Source organism: Pleurodeles waltl, chromosome 6 (genome assembly GCF_031143425.1).
Source record: "Pleurodeles waltl isolate 20211129_DDA chromosome 6, aPleWal1.hap1.20221129, whole genome shotgun sequence".
In the NCBI taxonomy this organism is placed as follows: Eukaryota; Metazoa; Chordata; class Amphibia; order Caudata; family Salamandridae; genus Pleurodeles; species Pleurodeles waltl.
Window position 1 is genome coordinate 630,393,009 of NC_090445.1, and position 21,657 is coordinate 630,414,665.

The 21,657-nt window shown below is 47.4% G+C and overlaps 1 protein-coding gene across 4 annotated transcripts in view; it reads right to left on the bottom strand.

The window, feature by feature from the left end:
* Window positions 1-1,183: 1,183 nt before the first annotated feature.
* Window positions 1,184-21,657, bottom strand: part of NGF (nerve growth factor) — a 242,090-nt gene continuing 221,616 nt past the window's right edge. For all 4 annotated transcript variants that reach the window (XM_069238965.1, XM_069238963.1, XM_069238966.1 and 1 more), the window contains exon 3: window positions 1,184-2,066. In XM_069238965.1, coding sequence (XP_069095066.1) covers window positions 1,329-2,054 — 726 coding nt within the window. In that variant the 5' untranslated portion in view covers window positions 2,055-2,066 and the 3' untranslated portion in view covers window positions 1,184-1,328. The remainder of the gene's footprint in view (window positions 2,067-21,657) is intronic.

A 21,657-nucleotide genomic window follows, 5' to 3' on the forward strand; every position in this document is an offset into this window, starting at 1 on the left:
CAACTTTGGAGGAGGTGTTAATCCGTCCCAAAAGTGACGGTAAAGTGACGGATATACCACCAGCCGTATTACGAGTCCAATATATCCTATGGAACTCGTAATACGGCTGGTGGTATATCCGTCACTTTACCGTCACTTTTGGGATGGATTAACACCTCCTCCAAAGTTGTAATAACCCCCTTAATGTCAATTGGGTGAAGTCAGAGCTGTTCCCCCTCACAGATGTCACTTCACCTCTCCCCTGCGAGTATCCACTCACATTGTGAGAGGACTCTGCTAAATACGTGGGCGTCTTTTTGCACTAGACAAGGAGCAAGTACTCTGTCTAAATTACATCCCCGCCATTGACAGGCGCATAGTCCAAACTGAATGGTGGTTGCGTCTCCCACCTTCCATAGTGGGTCTTAGCCGTCATTAAATGGTGGTCCTCCACCGCTTTTTATATCTATTTTTGAATATACTAATACCTTTGACTAATACCTTTTTCCTCACCCTTCAGGGTCTGTTGCTGCAGCTTATTTGGGCTTGCCGTACTCCTTACTCCTACCTTTCAGAGTAGCAAGTTTCTATCCTGCACACTGCTATGAGTTCTTTTAGTCAGAAACTGTTAGCAAAACAGAATACTAGCAAACCAGCAAGATGGTAGATGCTCATCTAATTCTGGAGGCTATCCTAAACAGATTATCCACCATATTGTTCCTAATCACATGAATCTCACAGCTTTGCCATATGGGCTGATTTCATGGACATGGAAATGCACCTTATCCATATACAATTCCACCAATCCTGGATTTGTAATTTTAATTCATACAATACTTTTCTTGATCATCAAGCTGAACTTTGGTGGTTAGCTGATAAAAGAATATCTGTAAATCTAGCTCATAATGTGTATCTCCCCTAAACTAACCACAATCCAGAATGTTGTTTTCACCTTCTCTAAGCATTCACTTGCAGCAACGTGGCGGTTCTAACTGCTGTGGAGTCTTGAATGCACACTACAGTGCAATTAATTCAATTTGCTGTTCTTAAAAAAATAGTTGTGATTCAATTTGATTACATATCATAGGGCGGCATCATGTGTGGCAGAAATCATTAACATAACAAAAGTTCTTGTGTGTGCCCATCTAGCAGTGCACTGTTAGTGGAAATGTTTGCGACTATAATAAAGACAACTAGGCACGCAGAATTTCCAAAACAGTTTAATAAATAACACGTCTCTTTTTACTGTATAAACTATAAATATACCATGCAGTCCATATAATTTAAAATAATTTACAGGCTGAGGTAGCGGGGCTGGGAGGGTGGTGTGGAGAAGGGCCCATCCCTGGCTAGGATCGGCCTGTTTTTCTGCTGAGCACACACACACATGCTGTGTCAATCCTAATGAACCTCCATGCTGCTTGCTTCCCTTCCATGGTCAAAGCCTTCACAAAGGTGTGTGTCGTGGTGCAGTAGGAGTTCCAATGCTTAGCATCAATCCCCCGGCATCCACTGGAGACGGGCTTAGGATCCCTACATTTGGTCTCGAAAAAGTACTGTTTGAAAACACTGTTGTTGATGTTCACCTCTCCCAGCACCGTCACCTCTTTCCCCTTGATGTCAGTGGCTGTGGTTTTTTCTCCAACCCACATGCTGACACTGTCACACACTGAGTACTCCCCACGGTGGAGAACAGGATGCACTGTCCGCTTGGCTCTAATAGTTCTGTTGAGAGACTCATTGTCATCCAAGTACTCCATGTTCTGCACATCCTCGGACAATGGAGGAGGCTGAGTGCTAAACAGCACCCGTGGAGAGCGAAATCGACGCTTTTTGAAGAGTTTGGGGTCCACAGTAATGTTTTGAGAGTGTGGACTTCCATGGTGGTGAAGTTTTCCTTTGCTGTGTAATGGTTCCTGAATACCTTTGGTGCCCTTTAGCACTTTAGTCCGGTGAGTAATGTGAGTACTGTTGAGTGCTGCTGCAGACCCTGTTGGAGCATGGTCTTCTGTCTTTCGTGCAGCCTGTATGCCGATCAGAAAAGCTATGATTAGAGTGTAGTGAAGCATGGACATTACTTTAGGCACCTAAAAGAATAAACAAAAACAAACAATGATTATGCAAATAGTGCAAGGTTAATCTAGATAAGAATCCATAAAGATAGCATGCATATTACTAAAGTGCACATGCGTCCATAGGGGTATCATGGCCATAGTGATGGAAAACAGGTTTATATTGATACTCACGTTAATGAGACTCATTTGATTAACTACAAAAAGATAAAATACTAAGTGGAGCCAAACGGATTCAAATTTGTGACCAAAGGGTTTATCCCAAATTCCGATAGTGGAAGGTATAATATACTGAACCACTGAACCCCTTGGCAAATACTGTCCAATATCTATTGCACCTTAAATAAATTATAATTAAAACGTAAGAAAACGTGAACTGTGATAGGAATTTGAGAAGATACTTTGATTTAAAAAAAAAAGATATTGCCAGGGGATTATATCGTTTTTGTTCATTTCGGAGAAAGAGCAACATTATGTGACCCTTGAGGGAGACACTACTGATTGCTCAATTACTGAAGAGTGAATTCACTTTTTCATTTAAAGTGTCTGAATAGACCACAGCATTTTTACACGTGCACAGAAGTAAAGGATGATGAAGGGATTGTCATAGAATGCAGGACAGTGCACAAGAGTGTCACGACCTATTTTTGATACGCCTAAAACACTATCATGGAAATGAAGCTACTTCAAAGAGCTCTTATAATTTTATGAAACATGAAAGTACTGCAAAATCCATATGTGTGTATAATCCTTGGAGCTGCTGTACAACATGTTCCTATCTGCCATCCCTAGCATCTCAAAAGAGGGGTGAAAGCGTAGGTTAGGGGACTACTGATTTAGGTACTGTCAACATAACCACCTTGCACCACTCTGCTGGGCCCAAGCAAGCCTCTGTCATTAACTAGCTGAGTGTATCCATGTCAGATGCCCATGTATGCCCCAACGACCCAAAGAGACCTCCCTTAGAGAATTTCCTGCTACTTTACTTGCTCTACGACTGATATGTGTACTGCTTTTCTGAGTTCTAAACTCGATATACTGTTTGCCCCTGAAATGTGTCTTCGTGGAATTTCAGTCCCTGATCTTGCTAGGACAGTCACAGGAAGATATGTGATTCATTACTTAGATCGCCTGGGTCATTTAGGAGGAAAGTTTTCCGTAACAAGCAATCGTAGCTTAGGTGTGTCATCTGTCCTCTCATCTATCACGTCTTCTATTTTTGAAGACAGAAGTGCTCCTAAATCGAGCTAAGCCATCTTAATTTATTGACCCCCGCGCCCCGGACTGCGGCTTATTTTCATTCTTCACTTGTTATTTTTGTTGTATAAAGTCTCTAAATGTAAATAGCTTGGTGATCGTAACATATGTATAGTTATATTATTTATATTATATAGCTGGGTGGTCGTAACTCAGGCTTGTGCTATTTTTCATTTGGTTCAACGTATTTTGTCCTAAGGATGGGCACATGCGCAACCACATTCACACTAACCTCTCTACTTCAGTTATTCGAAGTTGGCCTTTTTTCCTTGGACTGACCAAACCTTCATTGAGTTTAGGCTAAATGTGGGTTCCGTTTTGGCACCTCCAACTGGCATGCAGAAAACACTGCAAACGATCTTGAGGTAAACTGACAGCTAGGGTCTATTCTAATACATCTGCAAACCTCCCTTTTCTTTCCGATCCCTCATGAGGAGCCTCACCATGTAATACCTGGATTGCATTAGATAGACTTAGCGCTGGGTCATCTTTGCAAGGCTCATGTTCTATATGAAAACGCCCCTCAGCAGCTTGCTTTAAACCAGCTCATCACTGCCTAAGCTTAGATGTAAACAAACAGCGCACTTCAGGAGTGCCGCTCATGAGTCGTTTCCAATAGAAACCAATACTGTTGTGCAGACATTTTAGTTATAGCTTTACACGCGTTATTTTAGCAAACTAGCCCTGCTGTTGTGCACTTTAACCTAGATATGTTTTTATTCTATCTTTGTTAGATTATTTTAATAGCAGCCACATTTGCGGTCTTATTTTCTCTATCTAGTTGCTCCTCGCCTAGGTCAGCACTGCGTTCTTTCTTAAATAAAGACATTTCTTTCACTCTGTGCTTTCTCAAAGCTGCAGTGAGATAGGTTGCCAGCAAAAGTGGTACGCTTTGTCTCCAATATTGACAGAAACATACACACTCTTACGTGGGGACACTCTTGTGGAACATCATCTGTTTTACTATAAAAACACTACTTCAAACCATGTACGTTAGACGGAGGTTCCAGCCAGATGACCATGACTGTATGCTGATTGCAGATTGTTTCGCTGCAGCTGCTTATGTAGACTACAGGCCTTTTGCTCAGGTATGATGGATGATGTCTTCCCAGGGGAACCTGAAGGGCAGACTTAGAGCTTAACATGCTGTGCTCTAACATAGCCTAGGTAGGAACTATCTATACAAACCCTAGTGACAATATAGTAGCGTTATTCTTGTGTTTTACCATCCTTGTCACTTTTTTAATCCTGTTGTGCTTCATCGTCCTAGTCATTGCAATACATGCTTTAATATCTAAGATGCAGTTACTTCAATAAAACCTTATTGAACTTTACTCTGCTTCTGATTGTCCTAGCATATGTGAGACTAATGTAACTGAGAGAAACAGAAGAGATCTGAGTGACCACACTTCCCCTGAGGAGTCATTTATGTCATGCGCCCGGTTGCCAAATCATCCCTGCTCTTGGGTGGAGATGAGGCACTGCTAGTTAGCCAAAACAAACTCGGATTAGGCTGACAGGTGTCACCTGTAGCAGGTTCAGATTCAGTCCCCCGCAGTCCAGGTGATTCTGACGCCCAGGTCCAGTAGTCTCATTAGGATAATGAGAACCTATGCGACAACACAAGCTTGCAGGGTACATAACAAAAACAATACAATCCAGCTTTCACTGTAATGAAATGGATCAAAGTTCCGCTCTATTTTCAGACGATTCTCCATTTGATCAGGATATTAATATCTTCTTAGAATCCTCCACTATGTTTAGAACAGAGTTGACCTGTTTGTTTTTGCTCTGCTAAATGATTCCATATTGCTGAATATAAAATCTTTGTATCCATTGTGTCCATGACCTCCAATGCTTAATTTGTAAAGGAATGAGTGCAGGTGCCCAAAGCCATGCTCAGAAGCCTAAGGCCATTGCAGTTAAGAGGCTGCGTAGTTTGAATTCATCTTGTGCCTCTTTAACCCACTACCAGCTACACCCTGCCCTTTATCTCACACATGCAGGTTCTAGCTCTCTCCCTTTATGATGTTTTTTCTGTCTTTCTCTACGTCTGTCTTTCTGCTTTGTTTGTATTTCCTTTTGTTGCTCCGAGTAAATTTCTGATGCAGAAAAATAAGTGTCAGTCATCAACAAGCATTGGCAAAGCCATTAGGTCTCACCTAAGCAAGATCTACTGGCTTTGCCAATATGTTGTAGCTAGGTTGAGTTGCCAGGAATGCTTCTGGCTTAAGCGGCTCTCTGGAGGAGGGGCTCATGGTGTGGCTATTGCTAGGGCAGGTGCTTGAATAAAAATTATTAAAGAGTGTTCATGTATTCTGTTGGGGTAGAAAATATAATAATCTAGAAAAATAATGCATGCATTTGAAAATGTGATTACAAAGAATGGTCACCAGTGTTAACTAAAAGTACTAATCAATGATTTAATAATATGAAATGTTGAATATATGTTTGACTAATGTAGTGATATGTCATATTAAAGGGTATGCAGTAAGCTTCAGCTTTATTAATTGTAAGCCTTAACTTAGCGAGTGTCTTGGCCTATTTGCTAGGCTTCATGTAAAAGCTGTATTTCCTAACATTTAATAAAACGTCTGTCCTAAGAGAGTTGAACTGTGATTTTCCATTTTGCATTATGTGCTCATAGCTGAAGCTTTCTCATGAGAACCGACTGCTAGAAGATGATGTTCCTGTGAATGTAACATTTTATGTGTAATGTGTGTGAGACTGACTTTCCCAGGACAACAACAATGAAGATACTGACTAGAGTGGAAGCAACGACATGTGAACGGAGTAATATTAGAATTCATAGATTTGGGATTTTAGTTTTATTGGACAAAGTGTGTTTAGGAGGTAGTTTAGGTAACTTTGGCTTAACGACTCCTCACACGGGGAAGACGGGGCCATTTTCTTTATTCTTCTAAGAGGGTTTACCTCTATTCTTTTGAGTACTTAAAGACTTTGGCCCTCATTACAACTTTGGCGTACGGCAACCGCCGCCAGCCAAGTTGTAACCGCTGTGCGGCCGCGAATGCGGCTGCACTCCCGCAGTGGGCATTAAGACATCCCCGCTGGGCCAGCGTGCGGAAACCGAGTTTCCGCCCGCCGGCCCAGCGGGGATGTCGGCCGCAACATGGGAGCCGGCTCCAAATGGAGCAGGTGGTGTTGCGGCCGTGCGACGGGTGCAGTTGCACCCGTCGCTCTTTTCACTGTCTGCTGTGCAGACAGTGAAAATCTTCATGGGGCTGTGCCAGGGGCCTTTGCCATGGGCAGTCCAGGGGCCCCCAGGGGCCCTGCGAATCCCCTTTCCACCAGCCTTTTCATGGCGGTTCCTACCGCCATGAAAAGGCTGGCAGGAGGGGGACTCGTAATCCCCTGGGCAGCGCTGCAAGTAGCACTGCCCTGGGGGATTACAACCACCGGGACCAACGTGGCGGAAAACTGCTGGTCCCGGTGGTGCGACCACGGTGCTTCCGCTGCAGTCGTAATACGTGAGTTTGCACCGACAGCCTGTTGGCGGTGCAAACTCCAAAACAGCCCTGGCGGTCTTTGACCGCCAGGGTTGTAATGAGGGCCTTTGTGTTTTCTGAACTTTGATGCTGACCGGGATGACTTGCTGATCGACTGATGTCCTGAGGACGAAGACTGATTCTGCTTTGCTGATTCACACTGAGGATAGGTATTATAACCTAAACTGTGATTATCATGCATATTTGCTTTTTCTTTCTAGGTACCAACTGCACTATTTTGATAGTGCCATAGTTAGATGTTTTTCCAAATTTGTGTTACCAAATTGTTTTGCATGAAGCCCAACATGCTGATCCTAATCTGATGTTAGTTAAGGATCCTCACTAATGAAATCATGATAATAGGGATTAATGCTTGATGAATTTCTCTGCTAAACTTCATGTATATAATTACATTGACGCAGTTTACTTTGTTACTGATTTGCACCATAACCTTAGAATGTGTTGTAGTTCAAGCTTTGATTAGATTACGTTTCTTCCTCCGCTTGGGACAGCAAGTATTGTTTCTATATGTGTTTCATCTGATTTTGAGATTAATCTACATGACCTTAGCATTGTTAATTTAGGGAAATAAATATTCTAACTTTCACTAAAAGGTGTGGTTATTCATGACTGAAAGGTCATGATGCGTGACAATTACTGACTCCATTGATTATTGATGTTATTGATTACTAATGATTATTGATTATTGTGTATTGAATATTGATTATGTACTGGAGTTATGGTAAGAACATCTTAATTGTGAGTCAAGAGGTTCATCAACCCATTTGTGTCCCCTTGTAAGTTTACTTATTAAGGTCAGACGTGCTAACACTATCAAGTGCCCAACAACAGTTGCTGAGTGAACCAATATTTACATCTGAGGAAATCATACAAGCCATAGATTCAATGGATGGATCCAGGGCGCCTGGCTTGGACAGTCTCACTGGAGTCTTTCATAAAACCTTTAAGGAACTCCTTGTCCCTCACATACTGAATATATATATGGAGGCCTTCGAGACTGGAGTGTTTCCCCCAGCGATGAGAGAAGCAAATATCACTTTCTTACTCAAACCTGGCAAGGATCCACTTTCCTGCAGCTTTTATCGCCCACTGTCCTTGCTCAATTTTGATAACAAAATTTTGGCTAAGCTCCTCTCCACTTGCTTTGCACTATTGATGAAACAAATCATTTCAATGGGTGAATGGTAAACTCCACTCTGCAAGTGGAGTTTGCAGAGTTTTGCCAGCTCCACTTGAAGGGTGGGGTTTGGCAAAAACAATTTCATGTGTTTATCGCCCACCCCTTAATCAGATACGAATGTGGCATTGTTTCTATGGCTTCCGTTGAGTCACAGATCTTGCGTTTCAAGCCTCATTTTGCAACGCATGCTCTAACTCATCCCAATGATTGTCACAGAAAACAATTTGAGAGCCGGCATGAAACCCATTGCAAGGGACCAATTGGAAGGCACCAAAGTTTTGAAGACAAGATCTGATTTCCTGCGCATGATGGAGCCCCCAGAATCCCATCTGCCCGCCCGAGTTCTGGGCTCAGTATTAATGTGCCTCCAAACACCACCAAGGTGTAGGCCCTGCACAAGGTCCTGCGGCAGTTAAACGGTGTCACACACAGCATTCCCGCCAACATACAGTGCATAAACATAAACAGCATAAACAGCAGTCTGGAACGGTGAGAAACAACGGCACTGGGGGGGTTCAGAGATGGGAAAGCCAGGAAATTTATATAGAGCCGTGAACTTGTCTGGCCGCCATTCCATGGGCCTGGCGACACTTGTAACTGTTACAGCAGCAGCACATACTGCAGGTAAGAGCCTGGAACAAGTGCGCTGACCCAGCTGATGTATAGAGGAGCATTGCGGGAAGGGAGTCTGGGAGTTGAGGTTCAGATGAAGGAGACCCTTGACCGTTTAGGAGTACAGGCAAGAGACAGCTCACCCTCCCCCCTGCTAAAATGTGAAAATTCACAGAGCTGACCCAGTTGAAAGTAATTGTGTACATTTGTGTGCACAGTTTTGTGTTGCCCCACCCATTAAGTGTCTGAATAGAGTTCAGTGAAGGTTGATAGCTTGCTCCACTGTGATGCTGTTCATGTCTCTGCTGCCTTGGAACTGTTTGTGGTTGTCTCCTTTGAACAACTCTTACATGCAGTTGCTTTTCCTTCTGTAGCTGGGAGACTAGAATGCAGACACTACAGTGGTGCATTCATGCTGTTTCTCCTGCTTGTGATGCCTCTGTGTTGTGGACGGTCTGTGATATCCATGTGTTGCTCCTTCCTTACTGCTGGCATATGATGCCTATCTGTGATTACTCTGTGTTGTCTCTGCATGTTGTATGTACTAATGCCTCTGGCTCTGTGCTACACTCTTAGGGCATTCTGAATATCGTTGCTCCTGCTTTTGTTGTCAGAGTATGGCACAGTCTCTTTGATGCTTCTTTGCTACTGACTGCAATATCTTATTTGTTTTTTCCCTATTAGTGATGGTTGTGTGCTTGTGCCTTTTGGTGATTGTGTCCCACTGCGGCTTTTCGGCAATTTCTGATTTGATTACCCTGGCTATATGCAGCTCCTGTCCATACCTGTCCTATTTACCTGCATTTTTCCTGACAGGTGCCCATATCTGGACAGTGAATTATCCTGTACTGACATGAAACTATACATTGTGCAACGTGGAGTGCAAAGGGTGCATAGTTCTAATTTATTTGCCTCACCTGCCATTCATAACAAACCTTATCACTGGTCACATTCTACCATACATCTCTGGAGCAAGTCTGCTCGACAAACTGTGTTAATCAGCCAATTTACACCGCTGTGTGACACTCAAAAGGATATTGTTTTACTTCTCTGTGATTTGAGGACCACAATTTGATATAGTTATGCTCGGTGAACCAGAATTCTGCCACTCCGTCGAATTTCACAGAGTTTTTATGAAACTCAGGGGAATCCTGCGGAGTAAAACTCCACAAGCTCCACCCACACTTACCCTAATCATTTCACATGTTGAGTCGTGATTCGTCCCACACTGATCTACATCCCTTAACTTACGAACAGTGTTTTAGGTCATAAATAGGATATCATCTGAGGTGCCAGTGGTGGTGGCACTCTTTGGAATGGCCCCTTTTATATGCCACCCTGCAGAAATTGGGCACTCTACATGGCTTTTTATCACTGATTCAACTCTTACATTCCCAGCCAGTTGCCAGGCTCCAGGTCAAGGGCTCAACCAGAGTACCATTTTCCATGAACAGAGGGACCAACAAGGCTGTCTCCTCTCCCCACGTCTTTTCATCATAGCACTGGACTCCCTGGTAGCCCATCTCCAAGAGGAACATTTGCATTGTGGCTTGCAATTTAAACCATGCCCTCTGCTGCTGTATTTTTATGTGGATGATATATTGATCTTTATACGCCACTCCACTACCAATTTTTCCCCTATCTTCTGAGAGGGCGCCAGTTTTTTTTTTTTTTTCTGGCCTTCATATTAACTGGACAAAATCTGAATTGTTTCCTTTAACAGAGATCACAGCCCCAATAAGGTGCAAATTTCCCCTCCACTGGTATGACGGCCAAGTAAAATATCTGCACATCTATCTTTATAGAGATAAGGAGCAGATTATAAGATAGAAATACGGACAAGCCATAGATAGACTGATCTCCCAGGTGGATGAATGATCTGTCTCCCACGTTTGATGGTGGGTTGTATCTCACTCATAAAGATGTTTGTACTTCTCTGTGTTCTATATCTTTTTCTCAATCTACTTATTCCACTAACCATCTCCTTCTTTGCTACATTGAGGGGCATACTGCTCAGACTCATTTGGGTGGGCAAGCTGCCCCGGACTGGTTGGAAAACACTGATACTTCCCTATGAGTGTGGCAGATTCGGGGTCCTGTATTTCTATTTATACTACTTGGCAGCTCAGTGCCAGTATCAACATAATTGATTCCACCCTGATGCCCGCATCCCTTTCTCTAAACCCGAAATAGATCAGACATACCCTTTGCAATTAAGTATTATGTTTCCCTAGACCCCACAGATATATAGACCCCTTCACCCACTAGCTGGGCCTGGAGGAGGTTACTTTACCTGCTGAATGATGAACTGTTGTATTCCCCACATCAACCCTGTCGAACAATCCATGGAACCCCATGTTGCGGGAGACACTAGTTACATGCACACTGTTCCGACATGGCCTCCAGACCTTTGGTGATCTCTTTCCGGATGGTCATGTACCATTTAATGGTGATGACTCTGGCTTCACAGTCAGATGCTTATTACCCAGGACCACTTTGTTCTACGTAGATTACACAGCGCATTACGCTCCCAACTTTCATCATATCCCCTGGTCTCCTTCAACCCTGGTGATAATCGATGATGGGAGGTGCAGATTGGTGTATAGATTATATCACACGTGCATGACATTCCCTCCATCCAGTGACGAACAATTGAGGGCACCCTGGGAAACAGATCTCAGACATACCCTGCTGGACAAAATATGGTATGCCTGTTGTGCAGAGACGTGGTTGGTTTCCCCCAGTAATCACCATGATCACCATAAGCTCTTACGTTTTACATTTTTGCATAGAGCCTACTTTACACTACACACCACTAGCATGCATAGACCCCACAACACCTCTAACTGCTCTAACTGCCATATAGCCCGAGCAAACTTTATACATATGGATTAAACCAGCACTCACATTTAAACATTTTGGTGTGACATATTTCCCTGCATTGCCCAAATGACTGACACTGCCCTGTCTCTTGATCCGCTCCTGATGTTACTGGTTTACGTTGAAGATGTTCCCCAGAGTATTGACCATTTCACTACCATGGCTTTACTATTAGTGAAGAGGGAGATCACCCTTCATTGGGGTAGCCACTGTCAAGGCGAGGCCCCTTCCATAATACAGATCATGCTAGCACATATTTTAAGTTGACATGTTTACAAGGAGTTGTTTCCTCCTTTAGATCTGAGCATGGCCCCATGCAATTGAGGAACTACTTTGACTCTGGTCCCATGCGGCCCCCATCCCTTGGCCGATTTCAGCCCCGGGGACCCTATCTCCCCGGGCCTCGCCTTTTATTTATTTTAGATTTCTTTTGGGGAGGGGTCCATGCGGCCCTACTCCCTCAGCCAATTTTGGTCCCAAGGACCCCATCCGCCAGGACCCGGCCTTTTATTTTTTAATATAATATTTATTTGAGGAGGACCATGCAGCCTCCCTTCCCTGGCTGATTTCAGCCCTGGGGATCCAATCCCCTGAGGCCCAGTCATCAATCCTGGGTGAACAGCAGGGAAGGGTACCCAGTGCGCACCGGGGATCACGAAAAGCCTGAAGGCCCCCCTGGTCCCAGCCAGCTCCCTGCCTCCTGTGGATGCTGGCATTGCTTTTGCACACAGGGAGCTGCTAAATATGCTGCTACCTGTCTGTAAAAGCAATTGTTTCCTCTGTTTCCCAACCCATGGGCAGAGAAGCAGAGGAAATCTCCACTCTCAGTGAGTGAGAGCTGTTTGACCGCCAAGTCAGAGAAAACAGCTATGGCTATAGCAGGAGCCGGCCCTGGGGGTGGCGGGGTGGCATCCCAAGGGCCATCATTGGCTCCTCCCTCTCGGCTCTCCCACCAAACTTCAATTTAGCACTGGGGTGGTTGCGGTCCCCGGGGCAGTGGGGGAACCAAGCAGCCCCCGCACTTAATTCTATTGATGGCCCCAGGGAGGTGCCAGTCCCGGGGGATGCGGGCTGCACAGCCCCCCACATATAATAACAATTAAGCCCCATAGAGGTGGCGGTCCCCAGGGCAGAGATAAGCTGAGGAGGGGACCCTGTGTACCCCCCTTCTTAATTTTAAACATGCCCCCGGGATCTGGCCCATCCAGGGGCTTTAATCAAACACGTGTGGGAGACTGCACTTGTTTTTTGCCCCAACCTCATGATGACGGCATGAATTTGCAGTAAAAATTTTTAAATTTCTTATTTTCCCTCGGGGTGGGAAGGTCCCTCTAGGACCCCAGCACCAGAGCTAAGGGGTCAGGGTGACTCTATCCTGTCCCCTTTTCTTATTTTTTATCTTTTTTTGGGGACTCTGCTTCCCACTCACAGGACCACTCAGACACTGATGCACCCCCTCACAGACCCACTCAGACACTGACGCACCCATTCACAGACCCACTCAAACCCTCATGCACCCACTCACAAACCACTCAGACTCTAGCGCTCCAACTTTCACACCCAAAAAGACACTCTCACACCAAGAGACACCCTCTCACACCTATTCTCACAGGAAGAGAGACAGACTGTTCAGCTGTGCATGGTGCAGTGTTGGGTGTTTATGGGGGTTGGCTGCAGGCAGTGGGTTGTTATAGACGTTGATCTGCTCGGGCCAAAGGCTATTCACAGTGGGGAGATAGGTTGTTATAGGGGTTGGCAGGCAGACCCTACAGCCATCCTCCACCGCAACCGCAATAAATGCTCTAGTTATTCTTTAAAACACAAAGGGAGGCTGCAGTAGAATGCAAGGAAATCAACAGACAGGCTGTCCCTGTTGGAAGTAAAAATTTTACTGAGAATGTCAGACTTCTTTCTGATCTGGCTGAGCAACATAGTGTGATTGTACGGAAAATATGCTCTCATTTGAGCTTCTGGAGTACCTTTCATAACCTCTATGGGAAAATCATGAGAAAACAGTTTTCTCTCAAACACGATTCATGATTTCCCAGCAGAAGTCTTTTTCACAAAGTAAAATCACCATAGAACACTTCACAATTCCTTAAATTAGTAGTGATTTATATTGTAACTAAAATTTGTTATCACCTAGTATATGGACCCTCAAAACCTGCCATTCACTATACTGCATTCCAATTGGGTGCTATCATGTATATTGGTCCTAAGATGGCTGTCAGCACTTCCTGGTAGAAGTGCTGGCAGACAATCAGATCTCACCACGAGGGGAGTGTTGTATAGTGGAGTTGTGTAGAGTGTAATAGTATATAGTGGAGTAGTGTGCAGTGGAGTGGTGTACATTGGTGTGAGGTCCCATCAAAGGGCGCAGAACGAAGTGGTATAGAGTGGAGTGCCATACACCTATGCAGCATAGAGTGGAGTAGCGTACAGTAGAGTGGCACACAATGGAATAGCAAATAGTGGAGTGGCATAGAGTGAAATGGCATGGAGTGGAATAGAGTAGAATATTGCACAGTGGCATACACAGGAGTTATGTGCAATGAAGAGGCATAGAATGGATTTGCATACAGTGTTATAGCATAGAGTGGAATGGCATAGAGTGCAGTTGTGTATATAGTGTAATAGTGTAAAGTGGAACGGTGTAGAGCAGGGTGTTATACTGTGGAGTGGTGTAGAGTGCAATAGTGTATGGTGGAGGGGAGTACAGTGGAGTGGAGCATAATGTAGTGGTGTAGACTGGAGTGGCATACAGTGGCATGGGGTAGAGTGTGATAGCATACAGTTCAGTGGTGTACATTGGAGTGGGTTTCAATTGAATAGTGTAGAATGAAGTGGAGTAGAGTGGAGTGTCATACACTGGAGTGGCATAGAGTGGAGTAGCATGGAGGATGAATTTTGGTCCTGGGTACCCCGTCCCCTGTGGCTCTGCTTTATTATTGGTAGGGCACACTGCCCCCGTCCCCTGTCCAATTTCATCCCAGTGGATCCCATCCCCTGGGGCCAGGCATGCTTGTTTGGGTAGGGGGCATTTGGACCCCTACCCCAGGCCAATTTCAGCCCTAGGGACCTGATTAACCGGGCCTGGGACACTTTTTATTGGGAGGAGGGCAAGTGCCCCCCCTCCCCGGACTGATTTCAGCCCTGGGAAACCTATCTCCCAGGGCCCGGTGCATTTTAAAGGGAGAGAGAGGCACCTGGCCTAAAGCTCAAGCTAATTTCCTCCTGAAGACTCCATCCCCCGGGGTCTGGCATGCTTGTTTGGGAGGGGCCGGCACATGGCCCCCTTACTGGGCATTTTTTGGCCCCAGTGGCCCCATCCCCCAGTGCAAGGTGTGCTCTTTTTTGGTGAGGGGACTTGTGGCCCGACACAGGAGCAATTGTGGCCCCCGAGACCCCATCCCGTTGGACCTGGTGCATTTTTATGGGGAGGAGGGTGTACAGCCCCACTCCCTGGCCCGATTTCGGCCCTGGTGACCTCATCCCCTAGGTCCCTCTGCAGTTTTTGTGGGAAGGGGCAGATGCCCCACTCCTCAGGCCAGCTTCGACCCTGGGGATCCCATTCCCCGAGGCCCAGCAAAATAAAAGATGGGCACCTTGGTGCCCACCACAGGCACCACCACAGTGTTAGTGAATGCCACGGGGGGAGCCCCAATGCCCCCATGACACCAGCCAGCTCCACAGTGGGTGCTGGCATTGCTCTTGCCAGCTTCTAATGCTTCTCCCTGAAGGCAAGAGCAATATTTAGATCTATTTTCCTTCCCATATCACTGCGAGCAGGAAAACAGATCCAAATCAATCAATCAATCATTCTATGTGTAAAGCGTGCTACATACCTGTGAGGGTTTCAAGGCGCTGGGGGGGGGGAGGGTGCTGCTACTGCTCGAAGAGCCAAGTCTTGAGGAGTTTTCTGATGGAAAGAAGGTCTTGGGTCTGTCATAGATCCGGCGGGAGGGTGTTCCAGGTCTTGGCGGCGAGGTATGAGAATGATCTGCCGCCTGATGCGGGGGATGGAGGTGAGGACGAGGTTAGCGGAGCGGAGATGCCGAGTGGGGATGTAGAAGCTGAGTCTGCTGTTCAGGTATGATGGTCCGGTGTTGTGGAGTGCCTTGTGTGCATGGGTGAGGAGCTTGCTTGAAGGTGATCCTCTTGTTGACGGGAAGCCAGTGAAGGTCTCTTAGGTGGGGGGCGAGATGGCAGTGACGAGGGATGTTGAGGATGAGTCGGGCGGAGGCGTTTTGGATGCGTTGGAGGCGTTGGAGGAGTTTGGATAAGATGCTGGTGTAGAGGGCGTTGCCGTAGTCGAGTCTGCTGCTGACGAGGGCCTGGGTTACTGTTTTTCTTGTTTCTGTTGGGATCCATTTGTAGACTCTGCGAAGCATGCAGAGGGTGTTGTAGCAGGAGGAGGAGATGGCGCTGACCTGCTTTGACATGGAGAGTGAGGAGTCGAGGGTGAAGACGAGGTTTCGTGCGCTGTCGGTGGGTGTCGGTGGGGGGCCCAGCGTGGACGGCCACCAAGAGTTGTCCCAGGCGGAGGGGGTGCGTCCAAGGATGAGGACCTCTGTTTTGTCCGAGTTTGGTTTTAGCCGGCTGTCTCTCATCCAGTCGGCGATGGCTTTTAGTCCCTCGTGGAGGTTGGTTTTGGCAGTGACGAGGGATGTTGAGGATGAGTCGGGCGGAGGCGTTTTGGATGCGTTGGAGGCGTTGAAGGAGTTTGGATAAGATGCCGGTGTAGAGGGCGTTGCCGTAGTCGAGTCTGCTGCTGACGAGGGCCTGGGTTACTGTGTTTCTTGTTTCTGTTGGGATCCATTTGTAGACTCTGCGAAGCATGCGGAGGGTGTTGTAGCAGGAGGAGGAGATGGCGCTGACCTGCTTTGACATGGAGAGTGAGGAGTCGAGGGTGAAGATGAGGTTTCGTGCGCTGTCGGTGGGTGTCGGTGGGGGGCCCAGCGTGGACGGCCACCAAGAGTTGTCCCAGGCGGAGGGGGTGCGTCCAAGGATGAGGACCTCTGTTTTGTCCGAGTTTGGTTTTAGCCGGCTGTCTCTCATCCAGTCGGCGATTGCTTTTAGTCCCTCGTGGAGGTTGGTTTTGGCGGTGTGCGGGTCCTTGGTGAGGGAGAGGATGAGTTGGGTGTCGTCGGCGTAGGAGATGATGTTGAGGTTGTGCTGACGGGTCACTTGTGCGAGGGGGGCCATGTAGATGTTGAACAGCGTCGGGCTGAGGGATGAGCCCTGGGGTACGCCGCAGATGATGTTGAAGGCTTTGGATTGGTACGGGGTGGTGGACACTTTGGGTTCTGCCGGCGAGGAAGGATGTGGTCCATTCAAGGGCCTGGTCCTGGATTCCTGCTGCATGGAGGCGGGATTTTAGGGTGTGGTGAAAGACGGTGTCAAAGGCGGATGATAGGTCTAGGAGAATGAGGGCTGATGTCTCTCCATTGTCGAGGTGGCTTCTGATGTCATCTGTGGTGGCGAGGAGGGCGGTTTCGGTGCTGTGGTTGTATCTGAAGCCGGACTGCGAGGGGTCGAGGATGTTGTTGTCTTCGAGGTACCGAGTGAGCTGAGTGTTGACGATTTTCTCTATGACCTTCACCGGGAAAGGGAGCAGAGAGATGGGCCAGAGGTTTTTCAGGTCCTTGGGGTCCGCCTTTGGTTTTTTGTGAAGGGCGTTGATTTCAGCGTGTTTCCAGCTTTCCGGGAATCTTGCGGTTTCGAAGGAGATGTTGATGGCTTTCCATAGGTGTGGTGCGATGGCTGTGTCTGCTTTGTTGAAGATGTGGTGTGGGCAGGGGTCTGATGGTGATCCGGAGTCGATGGAGTTCATGGTCTTGCCGGTTTTGTTGTCGCTGATGTTGGTCCAGGAGGTCAGTCGGCTGGAGCGGGTGAAGTTCGTGGTGGGTGGGGTAGGAGCGTCCGGAGTGTGAGGGGAGTTGAAGCTGTCATGGATGTCCGTGATTTTTTGGTGGAAGGCGGTTGCTAGGGTGTCGCATAGTTCTTGGGAGGGGGTGATGTCGTTGACGGTGGCGTCTGGGTTGGAGAGTTCTTTTACGATGCTGAAAAGTTCTTTGCAGTCGTGGGCATTGTTTTCTAGGCGGGTTTTGAAGGAGAATCTTTTTGCAAGCCTGATGAGTTGGTGATGTTTGCGTGTGGCATCCTTGAGTGCCGTGTGGTTGTCTGGAGTGCATTCGAGTAGCCATATTTGCTTGAGTTTTCGGCAGTGGCGTTTGGAGGTCGTCGGTGAACCAGGTGGCTTTTTTGTTGATGTGGTTGTTGGAGGGTTTTCTGAGTGGAGCAAGGTGGTCTGCGCTGTCATTGATCCATAGCTTGAGGTTGTGTGCCGCGATGTCAGGGTCGGTGGGGTTGGCGGGCGGTTTCTGGGCTAGGGCATTGGTTAGTTGAAATTCTGTGACTTTGCCCCAACGACGGCGAGGTGGTTGTTCGGTGTGGTGGTGTTCTGTCTGTTTCTTGAAGGTGAAGTGGATGCAGTGGTGGTCGGTCCAGTAGAGTTCGGTGGTATGGTTGAAGGTGACGTTGTTGCTTGTGGAGAAGATGGGGTCAAGGGTGTGACCGGCTGGGTGGATGGGTGTGTTGACGAGCTGTGTGAAGCCGAGGTTGGCGAGGTTTTCGGTCAGGGTGGTGCAGTTGGTGTCATTGTTGTTTTCGAGGTGAAAGTTCAGGTCCCCGAGGAGGATGTAGTCCGTGGAGGCGAGCGCGTGGGTGCTGGCCAGGTCGGCGATGGCATTGCTGAAAGGTGCCCTGGGTCCTGGGGGTCTATAGATGAGTGTTCCTTTGAGCGTGGTGTTGGGGTCGGTGCGGACTTGGAAGTGAAGGAGTTCGGAGGCGCTGAAGGAGTCATCCGGGGTGGTTTTGACTTTGAGGGTGGCTTTGTGGACAATGGCTATGCCACCTCCGGTTCTGTTGGTGCGGTCTCAGCGAGCGACTTTGTATCCGTTCGGGATGGCTATAGCGATGTCGGGTGCTGAGGAGTCATTCCACTAAGTTTTGGTTAGAAAGGCCACGTCCGGGGAGGTGGAGTCGAGCAGGTCCCAGACTTCGATGGCGTGCTTGCGTGTTGAGCGGGTGTTGAGGAGTATGCAACGGAGGTGGTTGGTCTTGATCCTAGTAGGTTTGTGGGCTCTGTTGCAGGTGAAGCTGCAGTTGTGGCAGGAAAAGGGTCCGTGCGTGCTCTTTGGAGAGGCCTGGAAGCAGGTGGTGTCTCGGCTGGTGTTGAGCGCGCGGAGGGTGTCGGCATTATAGCAGATGCTGATGGGGTGGCTGTTGCCTGGGCTAGGGGCTCTGGCGCTGGGCGCGCCAGCTGCGTGAGTCCGCTGCGCGGTGGGAATGGCAGCTGGGAGGCGGGAGGGCCTGGTGAATGAGAGGGCTGGGGGGTGGGGCCGCAGGGGGCGCAGCGGCGGGAAAAGTGGATCAGGCAATGGAAACGGTGAGAAGGAGAGGGGAGGTCGGAGGGGCTGCAGGGGGCGCAGCGGCGGGAAAAGTGGATCAGGCAATGGAAATGGTGAGAAGGAGGGGCGGCGGGAGAGGCCGCAGGGGGCGCAGCAGCAGGAAAAGTGGATCATGCAATGGAAACGGTGAGAAGGAGGGGGGAGGCGGGAGGGGCCGCAGGGGGCACAGCGGCAGGAAAAGTGGATCAGGCAATGGAAACGGTGAGAAGGAGGGGAAAGGCGGGAGGGTCGCAGGGGGCGCAGCAGAGGGAAATGTGGATCAGGCAATGGAAATGGTGAGAAGGAGGGGGGAGGCGGGAGGGCCGCAGGGGGTGCAGCGGTGGGAAAAGTGGATCAGGCAATGGAAACAGTGAGAAGGAGGGGGGAGGCGGGAGGGGCCGCAGGGGGCACAGCGGCGGGAAAAGTGGATCAGGCAATGGAACGGGATGGAGGCGGTGCGGAAGGCGGAGCGGGGAGCGACCTGCCTGCAGAAGCATGGTCAGAGGTTGCCACTCCCAGCGGGCAGGAGCATTCTTGAAGCTCTCGCTCTCTGGGAGCGAATTATGTGTTTGCTCCTGGTTGGCTGGAGATATAAAAATGCTCCCACCAATTAAAAGCAAACACAGGCTTCCCTGCTTACATCACTGTGGGCAGGGAAATCACAATGTGCTGTAGTGGGCTCCCAGGACAAAGCTTGTGAGCCAGCTCAGGAGATGGGGTCTCCAGGGCCATTAATGGCTCAAGGAGGGGGCTGTGAACACCCCTTAACAGAATTGGCACCCCAGGGCATTTTGAGGCTCATGCAGGGGCTGCGCATCCCCTTCTCCATATTTTTAAATTTGAGCCCCTCCGCTTATAAAGTAATATTGACTCAGGGGTTGGGCTCCCTGCAGCCCCTGGGGCTCGGGAGGAGTGCTGTGCATCCCTCCTCCCCATATAAACAGTTTTTGGTTCAGGAGTGGGCTCCCTGGGGCCTTTGGTTTCTCAGAGAGGAGGGCACACACCCCTTTCCCCTATTGAAAATCAGCCCCAGGTGTAGGCTTCACTGGGCATAAGACAATTAGGCATTTAAATCAGCTCAGCTGCTATTTTGTTTATTTTTTGCTATCCAACAAGACCATAAGAGCCTTGCAGGATCGTAGCAAATTTTGTAATTATTTGTCTTTTTTTTTATCTGTGGGTGGGGTGTCTCTCTGACCCTCCTCTACTCCCCAGGGCATAGGGGGTCAGGGTATCCCTACCCCGCCACCACATATCATTACTTTTTCACAACTTCAGGACAGGAAACTAAGTCCCCGAGTTCTGTAATGGCTGCATTTTTCTCATGATGCTGGCAGCCAATCAGAGTGCTCAGAAGAATCCTGCAGGAGCCAGATTGTCGTAGGGAAATTAAATTCCCTCTGCTAATCAAACTGCTCCATTTTTAAATTGACGCTTCCATGAGAGTATCTCAAGACTCTTGTGGGCACAACTGTCCAAATATGTATTTTTTACCCTTCATTTTTCAAAAATTACTGTATGGTTTTACACCAAATCACAAAAAGCACAATTAGCAGACCACGATCTTGCTTCCTGCAGAATTTGATGTCATTCTGTCCAGCAGTTTTTCTGTAGCGTGTCTTGAAGAAGTCTATTGAAAATGCATGGTGATTTTGTGTTTTGGGACCTCCCTTTTTTCTTGGGCCCCGCCTTGACAGATCCCCCAAAACTTTCCATTCACAAACTAGGTAGAAAGTAGAACCTTTTAGGAAACTTTTGTTGAAATTTGTCAACAGGGCCAAAGTTATCATTAACAATAACACAAAAAACACTATGGAAAAGCTATCCGAACTATAACTACCTAGTGGCAATATATATTTCAAAGCCTGTATGTTGGAATACATTTTCTAACTTACTTTCTATATGCAACACATTTTTTAGGTTAAGGTGCCTTACTGTGAAGATACTTTATTTTGCTAGCCCTGAATTTCATGGGACTCTCTCTCAAAAAAAAAATACTGGTGTACACAAGAGGTGATCTATGGGAGGTCAAGTATTGTGTGATTCTCGACGTCTGTGCTGTATTGTATTTGTCATTTTATGAAAGAATGCACTTTATATATTATGGCTGTATCATGTTGTACCTACTTTTAGCTCTGTCTTAAATGTCTCCAGTGCATAATTCTGAATGGAATAGCCCACTCACAGGTCAGCAGTCTTTCACTTTGTTAATGTAGTAACTGTGACATAAAAGGGCACAGGATGTGCCCTTGCAGCATAGACTAGGGCAGTCAGTCATTCATTTTAAGTAAATTAAATACTAGTGTTGGACTTTTGCCCTTTTGCAGGGTCATCCCCAAACCTTTTGCCTCCTGACTCCTATATTGTCTGACCTGTTGCTGTTGGCTTTTGATCTCTGAGCACTTTACCACTGCTAACAAGTGCTAAAGTGCATATGCTCTCTGTGTAAATTGTATGGTTAATTGGTTTATCCTTGATTGGCATATTTGATTTACTGATAAGTCCCTAGTAAAGTGCACTAGAGGTGCCCAGGGCCTGTAAATCAAATACTACTAGTGGGTCTGCAGCACTGGTTGTGCCACCCACATAAGTGGCTCTGGAATCATGTCTCAGACCTGCCACTGCAGTGTCTGTGTGTGCAGTTTTAAATGTAAATTCGACTTGGCAAGTGTACCCACATGCCAGGCATAAACCTT